The 18,676-nt window shown below is 43.7% G+C and overlaps 1 protein-coding gene across 1 annotated transcript in view; it reads right to left on the bottom strand.

Moving 5' to 3' along the window:
• The window catches only part of CACNA1C (calcium channel, voltage-dependent, L type, alpha 1C subunit), a 629,866-nt gene that overhangs the window by 234,937 nt on the left and 376,253 nt on the right, over positions 1 to 18,676 (bottom strand). Inside the window, 2 exon segments of the mRNA XM_015422869.1 lie at positions 1,023 to 1,126; positions 18,275 to 18,471. Of these exon segments, the coding sequence (XP_015278355.1) occupies positions 1,023 to 1,126; positions 18,275 to 18,471 (301 nt within the window).

Here is an 18,676-nt window from a genome sequence, read left to right as displayed (position 1 = left end):
CACTACCAAGGTGACTCTGACACCGGTAGGTACCCTTAGATGGTTCAGATTGAATAACTGTAGATCAGATATCAGCATTCAAATGCCAAGATTTTCAATATTCAGAAGCACTGAGGTACTTGATCAAAACATATCAGTCAGTCTGTGATATCACAGCAGTTAAGCCAATGATATCGAAAGCAATCAGACTCCACTGTGACCTCAGATAAACCACTGACTGCTACAGAATAATCACACCCTCTACCTATGGAAACAGAACAGTCACATCTCCCACAATACACTTCAGAGGTCAAGCCACAATTGGCTTTCAACAATTGGGAGTTACCAATTTTATGTGGGTTGTTTGCTACCATTATATCATCTCCAACTTAAGTATCCTACTATTGCCCATTTACATAGTTTAGCCAAAGCCTACCGGCAGGAAGAACATGTATCTCCACAAGAGAAAGAACGGGGACATGAATTCAGAAGTTCATGTAAATAATAATAAACAACAATGATAATTAAAAACATTGTTCCTGGTACTGCTTACCCGCTAAGTACACCGAGAACCAAGTTAAGTACAAAAAATGACCCTATGATGGTAAGTGTAACAAAATAGATCCAGGGCCAGTCCCTTCCTATGGCATCATTGACCTGGAAGAGTGGAACGATAATTAGTGAGAACAGCTTAGTTGCTGGGCATTGCAAGGCTCCAGCGGAAGGGAACATGGGTCACCAGTGCTAAGGCTCTCAGAATTTGTTCTCAGTCAACTAGGAAGCAAGCAAAATGTTTCTCTTCTCCAATCGCTGACTTGTTTTGGCAAGTGCAATTCCTGCTTCAGCATACGGATTACACTGCTGCCACTGGCTTTTCCACAATATCCTTGACTGGAGAACCAATATAGAATTGTTATATGTCCTGTAGGTTTTCTTTTGCAATAATTAAAGGACTCTGGTGACATGGAAGAACCCAGCTCTGGAGTCTTGTCCTGCAGCATGAGGAGAGAGAGAAAAAGAACACCAAAAAACCAGCAGCTTACCCGCTCAACACACCAAGAACCAGATTAAGTACGAAAAAGGATCCAAAGATGACCAGACTGACAAAGTACACCCAGGGTAATTCATAGCCCATAGCGTCCTGCATCTGGAAAGATGGGAGGATAGTTAGAAGACAGAGACAGAAAGCAGAACTGACTGGGTGAAGGAGACAGGGAGATCTACAAATAAAGACGGTTTCTGATCGGCATAGTTGGACAATCTTGTTTTGTTTTGTTATTTGCCCATTGCTACAGTGAAGGACATCAAAACCATGTGAAAATAAAACGTATCCATGATACTTGATCTGACTGAAGGAGTACTATTTACTGACTTGTTTCTTATTTTCAAACTATTTATATTCTCAGGTAACAAAATGAAATGACAACAAAACACACACACACACACCCCATCTGGCTATCTAAAGAGAACTGGTGATAAATTATGCATCCCTAGCATTGTACTCAGTAAAGCTATTTTGCAAGGAATTGGGTGATTTAATACCTGGATGAGCAATTTTTTTTCAAGCAATTAGAGAGGATGGGGAGAAGAATTTGTATACAACTAATTGTATACTTGTTTGTATGATTTTATTTTTGTAACCCAAGAGTTTTCTCTCTTCTTTACTCCATAGTTTTTAATAGAATGAAGGCATCAATCTTGTGTAGAGTCAGCTGCGTTTTGGTTCATTAGAGAGTTTTAGCCAAATGTTATGTTTGCTGAGGTCCCAGCAAAGAGACCAAGATTCAGGAACATACTGTAAGGACAGCTTTAATGCTGCTGTTCTACTACGGTATATTCTGCACAGGTACTTCTAGAACTATCTCCAAGTTTTTACCATGTTTCCTTCTTCCTTGGGAACACTGCGTTACAACTGCACAGATTTTGAAAACAGCACTTCTAAACTGGCCTCAAAGGTCTTTTGGATGTTATCCAGGAATTCATATTTACTCAGTGTCTCTCATGATTTTTATTTACAGATTTTTTTTCAGATTGGATCTGGCATTACCACAACATTACATGAAATAATTAATTCAAGATCCAGATTCCAGAGGTGAGCCCCAGACTCCTGCCTTCAAGCTTCATCTTTGTCTACATCTTACAACAGCACTACAGATAAGATTAGAATTTCAACAGACAATCCATATGCAAAAGAACTTCCTCAGGAAAGCCAGTTTGGTGTAGTGGCTAAGTGCGTGGACTCTAATCTGGGAGAACTGGGTTTGATTCCCCACTCCTCCACTCACAGCTGCTGGATAACCTTGGGCAAGCCATAGTTCTGTCACAGCTGTTCTCTCAAGGACAATTCTGTCAGAGCTCTCTCAGCCCCACCTACCTCACAGGGTGTTTGTTGAGGGGAGGGGAAGGGAAAGGATTTTGTAAGCCACTCTGAGACTCCGAGGGAAGGGTGGGGTATAAATCCATTCTCCTCCTCCGTTAGTATGTTACAGCCTGGTAAACTCCTACAGGATAATGACTCAGCCCTTACCCCACCTTCCTGAGTAGATATAAATTACCTGCCTACCATTTTTCTTCTCACATTGACACAGAGAGTACTCCATCTTTCTGTATTATACCTCTGAGGATGCCAGTCACAGCTGCTGGTGAAACATCAGGTACTACAATGCCAAGAACACAGCCATACATCCTGGAAAATCTACAACTAATGAACTCCAGTCGTGAAACCCTTCGACAACATATTTGTCATGAATGGGTATCATTTTGACATCTGATTTGGTGGCAGCATTTCACAGAATACCTTGTCAACGGAGGTCACATTGAACCAGGCAGCAATGGAACAGATCGACTGCTCAGGACTTGTTCACACAACCCTTAAGAATGTGTAATGGCAACCGATCGAAAGCAAATATATGCCAGCCAAGGCCAATAGGACCAGTGCATACTGACACCCTGTGGAAGTTTCAGTGCTCTATGAAGTCACTCAGTTTGGTGTAGTGGTTAAGTGCGTGGACTCTAATCTGGGAGAACCGGGTTTGATTCCCCACTCCTCCACTTGCACCTGACTGGATGACCTTGGGCAAGCCATAATTCTGGCACAGCTGTACTTGAAAAAAGAGCAGTCTGTGCCAGAGCTCTCTCAGCCCCACCTACCTCACAGGGTATCTGTTGTGGGGAGGGGAAGGGAAAGGAGTTTGTAAGCCGCTCTGAGACACTTTTGGGTAGTGAAGGGTGGTGTATAAATCCAATCTCCTCCTCCTCCTCCTTAGGCAGCAAGGGAAGATCACTGTTGACTTTATGAATGTATGGAGAGCATTCCTGTAGCTTTCATACTGCCTGCCACTGGAAAAAGGTACCTTAAGGCTATTCTTATTGGGTAAAAATCAGTGACATCCTGTTTTGAGGATTAACATCTACCATATATCACAGAAGACATTTAAGAGTGTACTTCCAGGTGATGAAAAATACTGTTAACTCTCTATTAAAAAATTTTTTTAGAGGTGCCGTAACTCTCCAGAGGGAAATGAACTTTTTAATCTGTACACTGAAAACTCATGAACTTTTAAACATTTCTAAAAGAATTTTGTCAAAGGGGTTCTGGAACTCCATTCTGGCACGGTCCCCCAGGAAAAAAACTTTGGTCCCCACAAAAACTACTGCTGAAAATGTAACCTACCAGTTCTATGGGAAGCTGGTCTTCTCCAGCCCAAGTGGAACCAGCCCCACCTCCTGCCACCACCGTTACTCTTGCTCCAAGGAGTGGGAGGAAGGCACAACCCTATAGAGAGTACAACCCTATACAGAATCACTCTAGTCCAAGCACAGAAATTTCAGTGGGCTTAGACTGGAGTATGTTTGCTTGCTTAGTGCTACAATGTAAATCTCAAAATCTGACAACAGGAACAGATTTCAGAATTCGGTTTTGGGATAAAAGGCAGATCTGAAGGTCCTAATCTATTCTTACTACTTGAACCAGTGTAGCAATAATGATCGCCAAGACAGCTGCAATGAAGTCTTGTGTATGTCATCGAGGAAAGACAAGATCATTCTACTATCCTGCCTGTCATTTGTAATCCCACGACATAGGAATAGTAATCAATTCCAGACATGTGGGGTGGCACCAACATAGCTCCTGTGATGGCTGAGAATCCTCTGACATTGCATGATTGCCTGGCTCAAGCCAAATGTGTACGGCAATAGTCCCGTGGGATATTTCTATACTGAATGTGCTGTTGTCATTGCTGCACTGAGATAGCAGACACGGTAATACTTGAAGACTTGCAGTGTAACAAGATCAAGCAATCACATTTTTCCTAAGCACGTACACTGGAAAATAAGTTCCTTTAACAATAATAAGAGTTAGCTTCCAAATAAATATGTCTGGGATCTGGGTGGCAGTAAAAACTCAAATTGACAGCTATCCCAGACACAAACAAGCAAGATAGCTGTTTATAGTCACAGTTCAAGGAATGAAAGAAAACATCCCAATGCAACACGATTTTATGAGACCAGGGATAAGCATCCATCTTTTGCAAAATTTGTTTTCATTTTAATTGCTCTGAATACTACAGCTTTTATTATATACAGTACCTTCTTTATATTCTTCATTATGAAGTGGTGTATCTTTTTCAAGATAACAGTAATGAATGCAGGAATGACTGAGCAACTCAGTGCAATTAAATAGCATTCATTAAAGGGGAAGATGCTGCTTTGGGCAATATGTTGCCCACCAGTTCAATCCACTGAGAGAATTCACTGTGAAACAAATGGACTCATATACAAAATGCTTGAACCGGCATGCCTTTTGCATGGGGAGAGTTTGACATCTAGGCTAAGCTTTTGCACATGCTCAGGCCCACTGCTTAACTGCTGATGCCTTTTAAAGGCGCCACAACCCGAAGGTGCTGCCTTTTGCCAGGGGAGACATTGTTAATAGTTAATTATTTGATGTATTACTTAGTGGCCTTGGTTGTTCTTTTGAACAGAAAGGTGGGATGTGAATAATTTTTTTTAAAAAACCAAAATCTATACATGTGGTAATACTGGTCAATAAATAGGATCACTTTTCATGCAGTGTTCTCTAATTGGGTAGTAAAACTTTAGTGGAAATACCCTGTGAGCCACATTCCTTCTTTGTAAGGCCAACCAAGTAAGAGGAATGTGTCCATCTAAACACGCAGCTTCAGATCTTCCCTGGGAATAACTTCAGAGCTTGAAGGGACCAGATTCCAGTAAAAAGAGCTACTTCACTCCAGGACACCTTTGTCCAACTACAAGGGCATATGTTAAGGAGGCTGCAATCTAACAGTGGAAGAGTGATGGATCTTAATGGGCTGCCTTTACTTGAAAATGAAGTAGTCAAAGGGATGCCGTTGTTTAACCCTATATTTGGAAAAATATTTGTGAAGGTGTCATATCTTTAGTCCTACTATCATTTACCAGGCAAAAGAACAGGCACTTTTCCAACTCTGTGTTAGCTGGACCAGTGGTTTAACATAATATAAGGCTATTTCATGTTTCCAGGGAGGGTATATTTATAGCAGGGGTCCTGCAAAGTAGTGACTAAAGGCACCATGGCACCTGTGAACACCTTTCCTGGTGCCCACCAAGAGCTTTCAGAAAATAAGCGGGGCTCGGTGGGGCCTATGCCCAGTAGGGCTTCTGACTAGCTGTGCAAATAAAAAGGAGTCCTGTTAAAACAGAGCTTCTGCCTGAAATGCTGAAGAGTTACAATCAGAGTTATATATAACTAGCTCCCTGACATTTTGCGGTTGGCTTTACCTCCTGAGGCAGCTGTTTTGTATTTGGCTCTGCCTCCTGCAGAAGCCATTTTGTGATTGTGGCCTAGGGTTGCCAGGTCCTTTAGAGATGCCAGTAGTGGGGTAGGGGAACGTTCTGGGAGCCAGAAGCATCGCCCCTGGCCTGTGTATGTCACCTGGAACTGACGTAGGCACAGTGGAGGCAATGCTATGGTTTGGGGGCAAAACTCTATGGTAAAATCACCCTCAAAACTCAGAGTTTTGCCCAAAAACCAGAGCGTCAACCCCGGTGTGCCCACATCTCTTCTGGGTGATGTAGCCATATTGCACAACATTGCTGGGGGGGATTTCCTCCTGCCAGCCAGCTGAGGACCACAACATCGGGCAATCCCCCACCTCCAACTGGGGAATGGCAACCCTATTGTGCCCACTGCCCTGTGCCAGAACTCCACAGGGGCCCACGGGCTCAAAAAGATTGGGGACCTCTGATTTACAGTTATAATCCCCTAGCCTTCTTAAAATTATGTCTTTCCTATGACACTGCAAAAGGACTTTATTTCTTGTGGGAGAGCACCTAGCTGGGACCTGTCTGGTCCTTCAGTGCTGCCAGCAGGATTTGTGTTGTGCTACCCCACTGGAGGCAAGACTTCTGAAGAAATCCATTATTTATTTTGCCTCAGTGGCCAGACAATCCTACTTACAGTGCACAGTACGTTGTCAAGTGATGATATGCAGGCATGGTAAGAAACAGGGGTCATTTGGGGGGGGACGCGGGGGGACGCCATCCCCCCGGGTGAGGTGCGGGAGGGCGGGGCCTGGAGCTCCCTGCTGGTGCCCGCTGGAGGTCGCCGCCAGCTGTGGGGAGGACACACTTCCGGTGATGTCAGGGGGTGTGGCATATGCTAATGAGTTATGCTAATGAGCCCCCCCTAGCTCTTTTTCTACGAAATGACCCCTGGTAAGAAACATCTTCAAGAATTCTCTATTCTAACATAGCATAGCATAAACTACTTTTAGGCCCTACCCAGGGATTTGTACAAGTAAAAAGAGTTCCTTTATGAGAAATATAGCCCTCTGTTATGAAACTGCTTCCCATCCTCTGCATATCAGCTAGTGGGAGCCAAGAAGCTCCAACATACTGCTGCCAGTCCCGTAGTTAGCGCCATCTGGAAAAGCCTAATACAGGAAAGTGAGAACTTCATCTCCCTGTTCAAATAAAATACAAAATCTGTACTAAGCTGATCTAAATCTCTGTATGAAAGAGACCTGGATTCAGCCATCTGTTTATGTATATTATAAGAAACTACGTTGTTTTGAATCTCTGCCCTCTGACTTGCTTACCTCCCATTAGGGCTGTCAAGCCCCCAGTGAGTGCAGAATCCCCCAACCCCAGGTCTCATGGCCTGCCACCACTTGGGGCAGTGGTAGGAGAATTTTTTTTAATGCAGCCTCGAGTACTTACTGGAAGTTCTTACCGGAAGTGACAAAGGATAGCTCTATGAATTGCCAGAAACTCTACGGTTTTACTATAGAGTAAAACAAAGGGCAGCTCTAGGAATTGTCGGAAACGCCATGGTTTACCATACAGTTTACAGCAATTCCTTGAGCTGTCCTTATCACTTGCAGTAAGAACTTGCAGTAAGTACATGAGGCTGCATTTTTTTTTTAAAAAAAAATTCCTGTGATGCTGCACACCCCTCCAATTCTCCTACAGGTTGCCAGGCAGTGCTGTCTTTTGAGATTTTCCAAAGTATTGCTTACATACTTTGAAGCCTATACTTTGAAGCCTATCTTCACAACCTATGAGGACTACAAACTTTTAAAAAAGCGAACAGAGAGATTCCCAGTGTTCTAATTATCAGCTTTTACCCTGGTATGTTTAGACCGTGGAATATATACAGCACTGCCTACTTCATGGCTACTTCTCCTTCATGGTCTGCAAGAATAACAGGGAACCCTGAGCAAATTTAAGCACATTAAACATTGGGAAATTATGCTGTTCTTGCACACATTTGGTAAACAGAAAAGCTAAATTGTCTAGGAATTTATTCACAGCATATTTATCATTTGTTCCATTGTTGTTTAGGCCGCACTAGGAAAATCTTTCACCCCTCAAACCAAGAGGACTTTGGTGTACTGAGGCCCCTGCCACATGGGGGGAAATTGATGTGGCCAAAGTGCGGCTTTTTAAAGCCGCACCAAAAGAGACACGTGGCGGCGGGATCAGACTGATCCCATGAGCCACCGCGCAGTTGCTCTGCCGGGAGAAAAGACACGGAAGGGAGCACGAGGCAGCTGGCTGCGCATGTGTGCGCATGCGCAGTTTGGCTGGGAGCTTCGAATGCTCCTGAAGACGGGCGCTCCTGTGATCCGACGGCCGTGCTTGCTGTGGTGTTTCAGGTAAGTCCTTCTCTTTACTAGGTTCTTTTTTGTTCCGCGTTACTGGGCTGAAGGGATGGATCGGGGACGGGTGCGCACCGCTTCCCAGATGTTGCGGTTTGATCACGCCTGTTTGCTGCGCCCCCGATTCGTCCCTCTTCCGGGCCTAAACCTCCTGTGTGACCAGGGCCTGAAATAAGCAAAAAGCTTGTGCTTACATTCTTCTCACTCTGGGATTTCCCATCATTCTCAAAAGCCTAGTTATATCTGACAACAGATCAGCCCCTTTGGTGTTTAGTTCTTTTTTTGTTTTCTGTTGCTTGGACTGTGAGATTATATAATTTGTGGTATGACTAATCCAATGTCTAACTTCATGATTGTCTACCACTACCGCTTAAACTCTGGGGATAGGTGATGAATGCTGGATCTCTTACTAACCTTTAAATAATAGTCACTTAAACGGTAGCCTCTCGTTTTGGAAAATATTACAAAAATGCATAAACTATGCACTGGACCATAATAACCAAGGACAGTTTTTCCCCCTTCATAAGTACTGTTTTATCTTATATAAATGTAAGCAGTTTTACTCTATTAATCAATTAATTGATTAAAACTCATTCTTGCTTCAGATGTAAGGCTGTATGAGCTTGGAAAACAAGATAGAAGAACAGCACAATGGGGATGGGGAATGTACTTAAAAAAACTGAATCAAAATTATCTTTATCAAAAGATGACCGTTGCCTTTAATTGACAGTGATGACTCTCAGATATAGACTGTGATCTAGCAGCAGAAGCCTCAGTTAACTGACTAACAAGATAGGCACTGACTAGTTCCCAGCCTGATCTAGAAACGATACAAAACCAAAAGTATACAGGGAGGAAAACAACCTGGGAAAAGAGCCACGCCCCCTTCCCACTCCTGGCTCCACCTCCAAAGGAGGGAAGGAGGGAGAAATAGCTTGCCCTGTGTCACATGCAGCTTGTCTAGGTATTTCTTTCATCATGTGGGGCTTGGCCAGGCTGTGACCCCCCTCCCACACAGGGTCATGGCCCCTGCATGCCATTGGCCCACCAGGCATTTTCTCAGTGGCCTTAATGGCCAGTCTGCCCCCGTACATAACCCCTCTAGGTCCAGTCAGCCTTCTTCTTGGATGTCCTACATGCAACTATGGATAGTAAAGGTAGACTTCCCCAACATGAGCTACTTGACTTGATTCCCTTAGCCTTTCTTGCTCCACTACTAAACTTCCACCATGGACTCAGCTTCCAGTCATCCAGTCTACCTAGTATTCAACAGACTTCATTGTAGTTCTACCTATTATGAACCCATTTGGCTTCCAAAGCCCATAAACCCTCCTGGTGGCCTAAACCCTGTGTCCAAATGATAAAGGTTTGCAATACCTAAGTGATAGTAGCCATTTAATGCAATGTGATTATCCGTATTTAAAAAGCTTTTAATTAGAATTTTACCTCTGATTTTAAATCAGTCTGAATCTTTTAATGTTTTAAAATTTTATATTTTATATTTGTATGAATACAAATAAGGACCCTATAAATTAGTCTTCAATGAAGCCTGAAGTCATACTAGATAATCCTGGATTTTGTATCTTGATTTCTTACAGAATCACAACTCTATAACAGGCCAGTTTCTTTTGTTAAAAAACCCCTGTGCCATGTCCCTTGTCTCATTCTGCCATGCCAAGCTATTTTATGCTAGTGTTGACTTTCTGTGACCTGTAAAAATTCCCTAAAGGACCTTCAAAATGACTTTAACCACAATGTATTTGCCTAGTGTGTCACTTTGGTTGCTAACATAAGCAGGTTCTTTTTTAAAAATGGAAAGAATTGCTTTAAATGGAAAGGAATTTCAAAAATAACACATCTATAATACAAAGACTGTTCATGCTGCTCTTTCACTGTGGACTCCATAGCACCTTTTGTGTCTAAGCTGTGCGTTTATATAAAAAATCTTGTATTTTGAATGCTTTGGAAATTTGTTTTTAAGCATGAAAATATCCAGGACATCAGGTCTCCAAATGTTGAGAGTTCATTTCCTTACAAAATCCAGGGGTTTCCCCTTGCTGTTTATTTTTGTATCTATACTTAGAAGGTTGGTTAGCATGAAAAAGCTCCGTTGCCTGCTTCACTGCACAGCTTCCCTTCTCCAAATCCAGATATTTCTATTTCCCAGTGCTGACAGATGCAAAACTCTACCGTATGTGAAAAGCACAAAAATGCATACTGTGCACTGATTTACATAGTCAATTAAAGCCTTAAAAATAAAGATAATAGGAAGTAGTAATATAAGCTGTAAATTCTCCATCCTCTTTAGTAATTGCATTTTTACACTTCAAGATGCAATACAAAAAGTGCTGGGACATCTATTAGAATACAACTTTCTCAAACACATTTGCAAATTCAGTCCAAAATGGAATATATTGATCAAGTCAGGAGAGACAAAATAGACTCCCAAGTCTTTTCTTCTCATCTTGCTTGAGAAGGAGGGTATAGTAACTGACATTTACTCAGGGGTCATTTGGGGGGGGACGCCATCCCCCCAGGTGAGGTGCGGGAGGGCGGGGCCTGGAGCTCCCTGCTGGTGCTCGCTGGAGGTCGCCGCCGGCTGTGGGGAGGACACACTTCCGGTGATGTCAGGGGGTGTGGCATATGCTAATGAGTTATGCTAATGAGTCCCCCTAGCTCTTTTTCTACGAAATGACCCCTGCATTTACTTAGGTTGGGGACAATGACATATTGGGGAAGCTGCATGTGAACTTCTCCCCCACGCCAGCATTTTTATTGCTAGGCTGTATGTTTGGGTCTCTGGGGCATGAGTTTCAGCTTGAGGAGAAAGTATCAATAACTGTGATTCCCTCCACTCCAAGAAACAATATAGGGAACTAAGCTCAGCTTAGAATGGTACCTACTGTGAAGTGGAAACCCATTTACCAGCAAGCCCTCAATGAGAAAACATCCCAGAGGCCAGCTCCTGCTGCTCCATAGGCCAAATCAGATAAGACTCCTTTGTTCATAACCCACCTATTACCAACAGAAGAGAAGCCTTTTCATGCTAAGGAACCTGATTTGGTCTTTCAGCATCATCCAGCTTATATACATATGCCTCCAGCAAGAACACTTGCTTGACAGCAAACAGGGGGCAGAAGAAACTTGGGGAGCAATCCAAAGCATATCCATGTGGAAGAAAGTCCCCATTTATTCCTAGGAGAATGTTCTTACACTGGCACCATTGGCCACTGATACTTACGCTTTGTAATAAATCTCCTCAGGCCAATCTAGTTGCCAACCACTGGTTTTATTTAGATGCCTAGTTTTTTCATTTCTTTTGGTAAATTCCTATCTCCCATGTTGCCACAGCATGCAAATATAATGTATACAGGTTAGGGGGCGGGGAGAACAGGTGAGGAGGATGCCCAACTTTACTCTGTGAAAGGAATAAAATCTAAAGACGCAGACAACTAATGGCAACCCAAGCAAGGGGCTTTCAAGGCAAGTGAGAAGCACATCTGTTGCCTTGAAAACCCTATGGGTTCACTGTAAGTTGCCTGTGACTTAATGGTACTTTCCACCACTAAGGTTAGCATTAACAACTACTAGTATTTCTTGCACAAGAAATGTAAAAATACATGTCCTATAGGCAGTAGATGGGAAACTATGTGTCCAGAGGTGCCCCCCCGGCCTATCTCCCTGCGTCAGGCCCAGGAGTGACCAAGTGACAACCCCAGGACCCGATACTATGCTTACAATCTTTAAGAGAATTCCTAATTTTGATTTTGATTCCTCTTTTAAAAGTGACTGTTTAATGAAATCTGCTGCTTTATACAGTTAAAGAATTTTATCTGGAACCACTATGTTTCGCCTCTGGAAGAAAGACCATTTATAAAGGTACGTCTCTTGTAATTGCAATGAAACACAACTGCATCCTGCCATTATTAAAAAAAATTCACCTTAGTAAGTTGGTTTGGCTAAGTCTTGCCTTTTTATATTTGTTTTAACCTCACCTAGTCAGAATTAGAAAGTATGTGGTAAGCTACAAAATGAAGGTTTTCCTTTATATTGTAAAATTTTGCCCTTCTCATTACAATCTGTTGAATTTTTAAAGGTGGATCAAACTGGGTATACATGGAAATGATAATTATAACTTGTGCTTTTTTAAAAACCACTTGCTGAGGTTAGCTCCTAGGATGAATTCACAGAAAGCACTTCTTGGTTTTTCTCGCACTGTCAGCATGCCCATGTGAAAAACAGAATAGCCATTTTAAAGGCACTCTACCAGGCTGACTGAAAGATTTTCCAAAAGACCAATTTTACAGTTATATTTCAGTTCGCCTGCACTTGTGTGATTGTGGTCTTGGTTTCCCATATTTGGACCTGTTCACACTAGGTGATTTGGGCCGGGAGCGGGACAGTTCGGGGGCGGAGCAAACTGGCGCGATCACACCACAACATCTGGGAAGCGTCGTGCTTCCGTCCCCAAACTGGCCCTTCCCCGCGAAAATCCGCCCCAACTTGCAACCACCTACCTTGGTGGTTCATCGGGAAGCTGCGCGGCAAGCCGGGCCGTTTGATCGCCGGCGCATCCTTGCGCCGGCGCATCCCCGGCGCCTGGCCGAACTGCACATGCTCGGACATGCGCAGTTCGGCAGGCTCCCCGTCAGGGCCGTGTTTTCTCCCCGGCGTCTGATCGTGCCGGGGAGAAAAGGCGGCGCGGCCAGGGGATCCGTGGGATCCCGCCACGCCGTTTCAACTTTGGCGCGGCTTTTAAAAGCCATGCTTTTTGGCGGCTTTTCCCCTGCCGTGTGGCAGGGGCCTGTGTAAAGAACTGGTGTGGAAACAGGTCTCAGTAATAGTGAAAGCAGCAGTGGGGAAATGGTTGGGGGTGGGGGAGCAAAGTACAAAACAGTGGGATAAAAAGGTCAAGAGAAAGGCAGGAATATGAAAAACATCCTTCCCAAGCAGGACACTGAACAGTTCCCCCCCAGCATCTCAAGTCAGGACAATGTCTTCTATTATTACACAGGAGCAGGGATGCCAGCCTCCAGGTGGGACCTGGGGATCCCCTGGATTTCCGCCTCATCTCCAGATTACAGAGATAAGTTCCCCTGGAGAAAATGGATGGTATGGAGGGTGACGTCTGTGGCATTGTACCGCACTGAGGTCCGTGTCCTACCCATGTTCCACCCCCAAATCTCCAGGAGTTTTCCAACTTGGAGCTGGCATCCCTACCCACCCTTCCCCCTGGCAAACCTAGACAGGATGAGTGTTTGTAGTGAAGCTGTGAGAAGCTGGTGCCTTTTTCGTTTCATTTCAAGAACAGCACATTTGCTATGTCCACCAATTGCCAATTTGTTTCTTGATCTTTCTTACAGAAGACAGCAATAATCCCTACAGTAGCCCCATAATCCTAGCCTATGCAAAAAATACTAAGGCAGCTACCGGTTTAATGTCGAATTGTCCTAGTGGGCCTTTGGTCATATGGACACTTTTTCGAAGCTTAGCCTCGATGTTAGACAATGGTCACTTTTAAATAAGAATCAATTAATGAACAAGAGTCTAGGGTATAAAATGTAAAATGCCCTCTTGAAATATCTGCTAATTACCCTGTTGTTTCTGATGAAGCAACATGGCTCCTCACAACCACAAAACATGGGCACTCCCTCCTCAGATGTGTCATCTTGTTTTGGCAGACAGATACTTGGAGGTCAGTCAGAGGTGATCGGCTTTTTCTTCCCTGGCTTAAATTCACAACCAGTGTGACTTTCATCCCCACCCCCTAACAAACCAATCTAAAACAAAGCATCAGTTCTTCTTTGGAGGGGGGGGGGAATAACATGTACTAGAAGCGTGCAGAGAGGTGTCTTCTGAGAAGCAGATCATTCCCTTGTGTGGAAAGGCCATGCTAATTCAAGCCTAGGCACTCTTAAGAATAGAGGGTAAGAAAGCACAAACACAGCTGGCGAAAATTGTGGGGTGGTGGTGGTTTTGCATACTGCATTCCCCCCCACACACACACACTGCAGCAATATCACTGTGTTCCTTATCAGCACATCTCCCTCAATGGGTTGCAAAGCAGACTGTGGGAGGACGAGAGAAGCTCACAAAACATGTCAAGACTGTCAGCAAAGTAAATTATATCTATTGCCTGGTTTCTTCCCCAATTTGATTTCCTGACAGGAGTTTCCAGGGCAACTGTGAGCTCCAGTTTCAAGCTTTTTTCATCGAAGCTCAGGATGCAATTTCAGAGATGCTGGAGGATGGAAGGGACTTTTACAGGTCAACACGGGCGAAACCTGCTGCCTCAGATGCTGGTCTGCTAAGTTGCCTCCTGTCCCCCTTCGGCTGTTGTCTACTGAGTGGCAAGGCCGTCTGAAAGGCACAAGCATTGTTTGAGGCAGCAGTCCCAGTGGGGTGCTCCAGGATCTCTTGCAGTATCACAGAGAAAGCTACGACACCCCTCTTAGAACTGTGTGTGTGTGTGTGTGGGGGGGAAACGGTTTTGGGGTGGCAAGAGGTTGCTACTAGTTGTGCTTGTTCCATACAATGACAGCCAAAAATAGGTAACAAAGGTCACCTTTTGTACAAGTGCTGATTTATTTACAGTGCTCTAAATGCTTTTAGTTTTCTATCAGGCATAAAATCGCAAAGTGGCACTTCCTGTCCCCTGAGACTTACCAGAGATTTGGAAGCGATGAGGTATGGAAAGCCATTTTAATTTGGTTTTGCTTTTGGTGGTGAGAATGGAGCTTTTTTTTTTTGCTATGCTTAGCACTCACTGCTTTAAAAGATTAGACTGTATAGGATTTGAACTGTTATCATGAAAACTGATTATTTAAAACTTGTAATTTTTATTAGACATGTTGTTATTCTTGTTTCTAAATTACAACCCATGCCAAGCCACAGAGAATTGGCAGGATGGAAACATGTGTATAAAACAGTTTATTTTTTGCTCCTACCACTCATGCCTGACAAAAACCTCCTATGGTCTTCATTAGTCTGCCAAGGTTTTTTTCTAAGACAAAAAACCCATAACGGGGCCAACAAGAGTCACTTTTTTGCCTACTGTTTATAGGGAAACTAATGGAGAACTCAACACTTTGTGGATGTTTGTAGATTGTTGAGACATACAGTAAGGAGGTTTTAAATACAGCAGTGGGAGTAGAGTCAAATAAGGGTTTAACATGCTGGTTTATGCGCACGGTAGTTCAACCACATATCCAGGCAGACAGCCATCGTTTTAAAGATTTAGACCCTGCTGCGATGATTCTTCATGGCTTCAGGGACTGTATTGCTCACTAAACCTTCCCCTTCCATTTAAATAGAGCAGGCAATTCCCTAAGCACAAAGCAATGCTTTTGAGCAGCAGCCCTCTCAGTGAAAAGAATGGGGGAGCCTGCAGCTCCCAGAGACCTGTCGGTTTATTCCAGGGCACTTGAGATTCTATATTTAAATTGTCTACAGTTTAATTCTTGCTAAACTTCACTGTAAGCCAATGGTCTCTGAACTGCAGCTTGCCTTGCTTAAATGGTTCACTCTGATCTTACAGTTTTGGGACGGTAGCTGTGTTGGTCTGCAGTAGTGGATCCGGGTCCAGTAGCAACTTAGAGATCAACAAGATTTTTGGGGTATAAGCTTCTGGGAGTCTGATATCTGATGAAGGCAACTTTGACTCTCAAAAGTTTATGTCTGAAACACTTGCTGGTTTCCAAGGTGCTACTGGATTCAAATCTGATCTTACAGATCATACAAGGCTCAGAAGGCAAGAGAGACCACAAAATGTGGAACATCACCTCCAGGCTAGACTACTGTAACTTACTCTATGCTGGCCTGTCCTTGAGACTGACGTAGAAACTCCAGCTGATCAAGAATGAGGCGGGGTGAGTTGTGATGAGAACACCACGGATGGCCCATATACAACCTGTGCTGCGCCAGCTACACTGGCTCCCAGTGGAGTACTGAGTCAGGGTCAAGGTTTTGGTTTTGACCTTAAAGGCCTTGAGCGGTCTGGGGCCCACATATCTTTGGGACCGCCTCCTCTGGTATGTCCCCAGGAAAGCATTACGCTCTGCTGAGAACAACTTATTGGTGATCCCTGGCCTTAAAGATGTCCGGCTGTCCTTGACCAGAGCCTGGTGAAACTCTCTGCCAAATACCACCAGGGCCATGTGGGACTTAATGAAATTCTTCAGGGCCTGTAAGGCAGAGATGTTCCGCCAGGCTTTTGGTTGAGGATAGCAACAGTTTTCCATCACAGCTGGCACCCTCCCTTGCTCTCCCATCTTCTTCCCCTTCTGCCTCCTCTTTACCATGCCTACGATGTGGCAACACAGTGCAGAATGGGCTTAAGGACAGATTAGTAGCACTATCTTGACATTATTTTAATAATGCAATGAATGTTATTTATTAATTTTAACTTGCTCTGTTTGATGATTTAACTTTTGTTGTACATCACCCAGAGCCCTGTGCTTGCAGGGATTGGGCAATTCATAAATCTAAAGTATAAATAAATAAAGTATGAAAGCCACCAACATTATCTATAAGGTATGAACTCTAACAACACTACAGATGTTAGCTACATGTGGGGCACAAAGACAGGTTGTCTATGAAAGTAGCAGAATTTCCTCATCTGGAATATTTGAGTTGTGACTCCTACTAGGGATGGGCAGAAACCGGCTCACGAACTAAAGTTCATGATGAATTTTGGCTGGTTCCTCTTAAATTAAAAAACAACAAAACATTGATGTTCATGGCAGGTCAACTGGCATGAACTTTCCACGAACCTTCCATGGTTTGTAGCAGTTTGTGAATTGAAATATTTCCAGAAAGACTGTCTCTGCTTAGTCAAAATGTTTACCAACTTCAAAGACAGGGTGAGGTTCCCTGTGTGTTTGGTGTGTGTAGCTTGCAGGGGGTCCATATACTTTTGAATCTGTGCATGACCTTTTCCCCAAAAGGACTTTCCTGGGGGCATTTTGGGGGGCATAACTCAGACCTCCAAAGTCCAATCTGCACATAATTTGGAGGTAACATAGAGGAGCACCAGGGGGGGGGGGTCCCTGGTGAGTTTGATGTCTCTAGCTTGCACAGGGTCCGTTCTATGTACTCCTGAACCTGCACCTGTCATTTTCCCAGAAAGCACTTTCCTGGGGGCACCTTCTTTTTGGGGGGGCTGTAACTTGGACCCCATAAATCCAATCCTCCCCAAATTTGGGGAGCAGGTAGAGGAGAGTCCACTGAAGATCCCCTGTGAGTTTGGTGTCTCTAGCACACTGGGGGCTGTTCTACTGAATCATGAACCTCACAAACTGAACCAGTTTATTTGGCTCCTAAATGTTCATGACGGTTCATGGCTCACGAACTCAGCACACCACGAACCATGAACCGAAATGAATTGCATTTTCCAAGTTCGTGCCCATCCCTAACTTTTACACTAACACCAAATTCATTTTTAAATCTGCAATCATAGATGCATTCCTGGCTTGCCATCCCCAATCTGAAGGCAGTTCTGATGTGTAAAACAGAACATCTCAACATTTCTTCTCCTCTGTGCCTTTCACTTGCTGTCTGGTGGACTGCCAGGCACTGTTACAAGGCGGACTCATCCTGAGTTTTGAGGGACAGAAGTAAAACTTTGCAGATTTGGACTTTGTAGCAATCTGAGTGTATTGGATTATTTGTGCACCAAATTTCAGCAATGATGGAAGCTGAGTAAGAGCTTTCATATCCTTTACCACTGAGTGAACAGTGCCCAGGTGTCTATACAGATGTCTGGAGACTAATGCTCTGTCAATAGCAAGACTTTTAAGTGGTTAGTAAGCAATTGTGCTGCTTCATACATCTGGATTTGCATGGGATACTTCACATGCAAGGAAGGTCATTAAATGACAAACTGGTCAATAAACATATATTGTAAAGCTTGTATGTACATACCAATCTCCTCTAATGTGAACAGAAGGTTAGTATGGAAAGGTTAATTTGTTACAGTAAAAGGCTGATGCTGTACATTAATCTGAACTATTCATTTAGTAATCACCCCATCTGTATGCCACAAGCAACATAACAACACGGTTGTAGCAGCCCCATATTTTGAGCATGACTGAACAGAATTCTGCCTTCACTGCCACAGTTTTATTTGACACACATACCCAGTACAGGACATCTGTCCAGCCCTCCATGGTGATGCACTGAAACACAGTTAACATGGCAAAGGCAAAGTTGTCAAAGTTGGTAATGCCGTGCTTAGGTCCTTCCCATCCTGCTCTGCATTCGGTGCCATTCTGACATTGCCGCCCATGTGCTAAGTGAGGCGCACAAGGAGAGGGATCCTCTTCTGCCGGTGTGTCTTAAACAAGAAGGGGGTAAGAGAGAGAGAGAGGACAATAGCCTTATTAAAGCCTGTACAACTGAGACAATGAAATATTTGCTCGCAGTGACACACTATCAGAAGTCATTAATTTTTAATTATTCAGCTATTTGACTATCCCATTAACATTCCCTAATGGAAAAGTGGTACATACATTGTTCCCGGGAGATCCCTTAGTACTGCT

Source organism: Gekko japonicus, unplaced genomic scaffold, assembly GCF_001447785.1.
Source record: "Gekko japonicus isolate JY-2015 unplaced genomic scaffold, Gekko_japonicus_V1.1 scaffold34, whole genome shotgun sequence".
Lineage (NCBI taxonomy): Eukaryota > Metazoa > Chordata > Lepidosauria > Squamata > Gekkonidae > Gekko > Gekko japonicus.
This window is presented reverse-complemented; position numbering and strand designations above follow the sequence as displayed.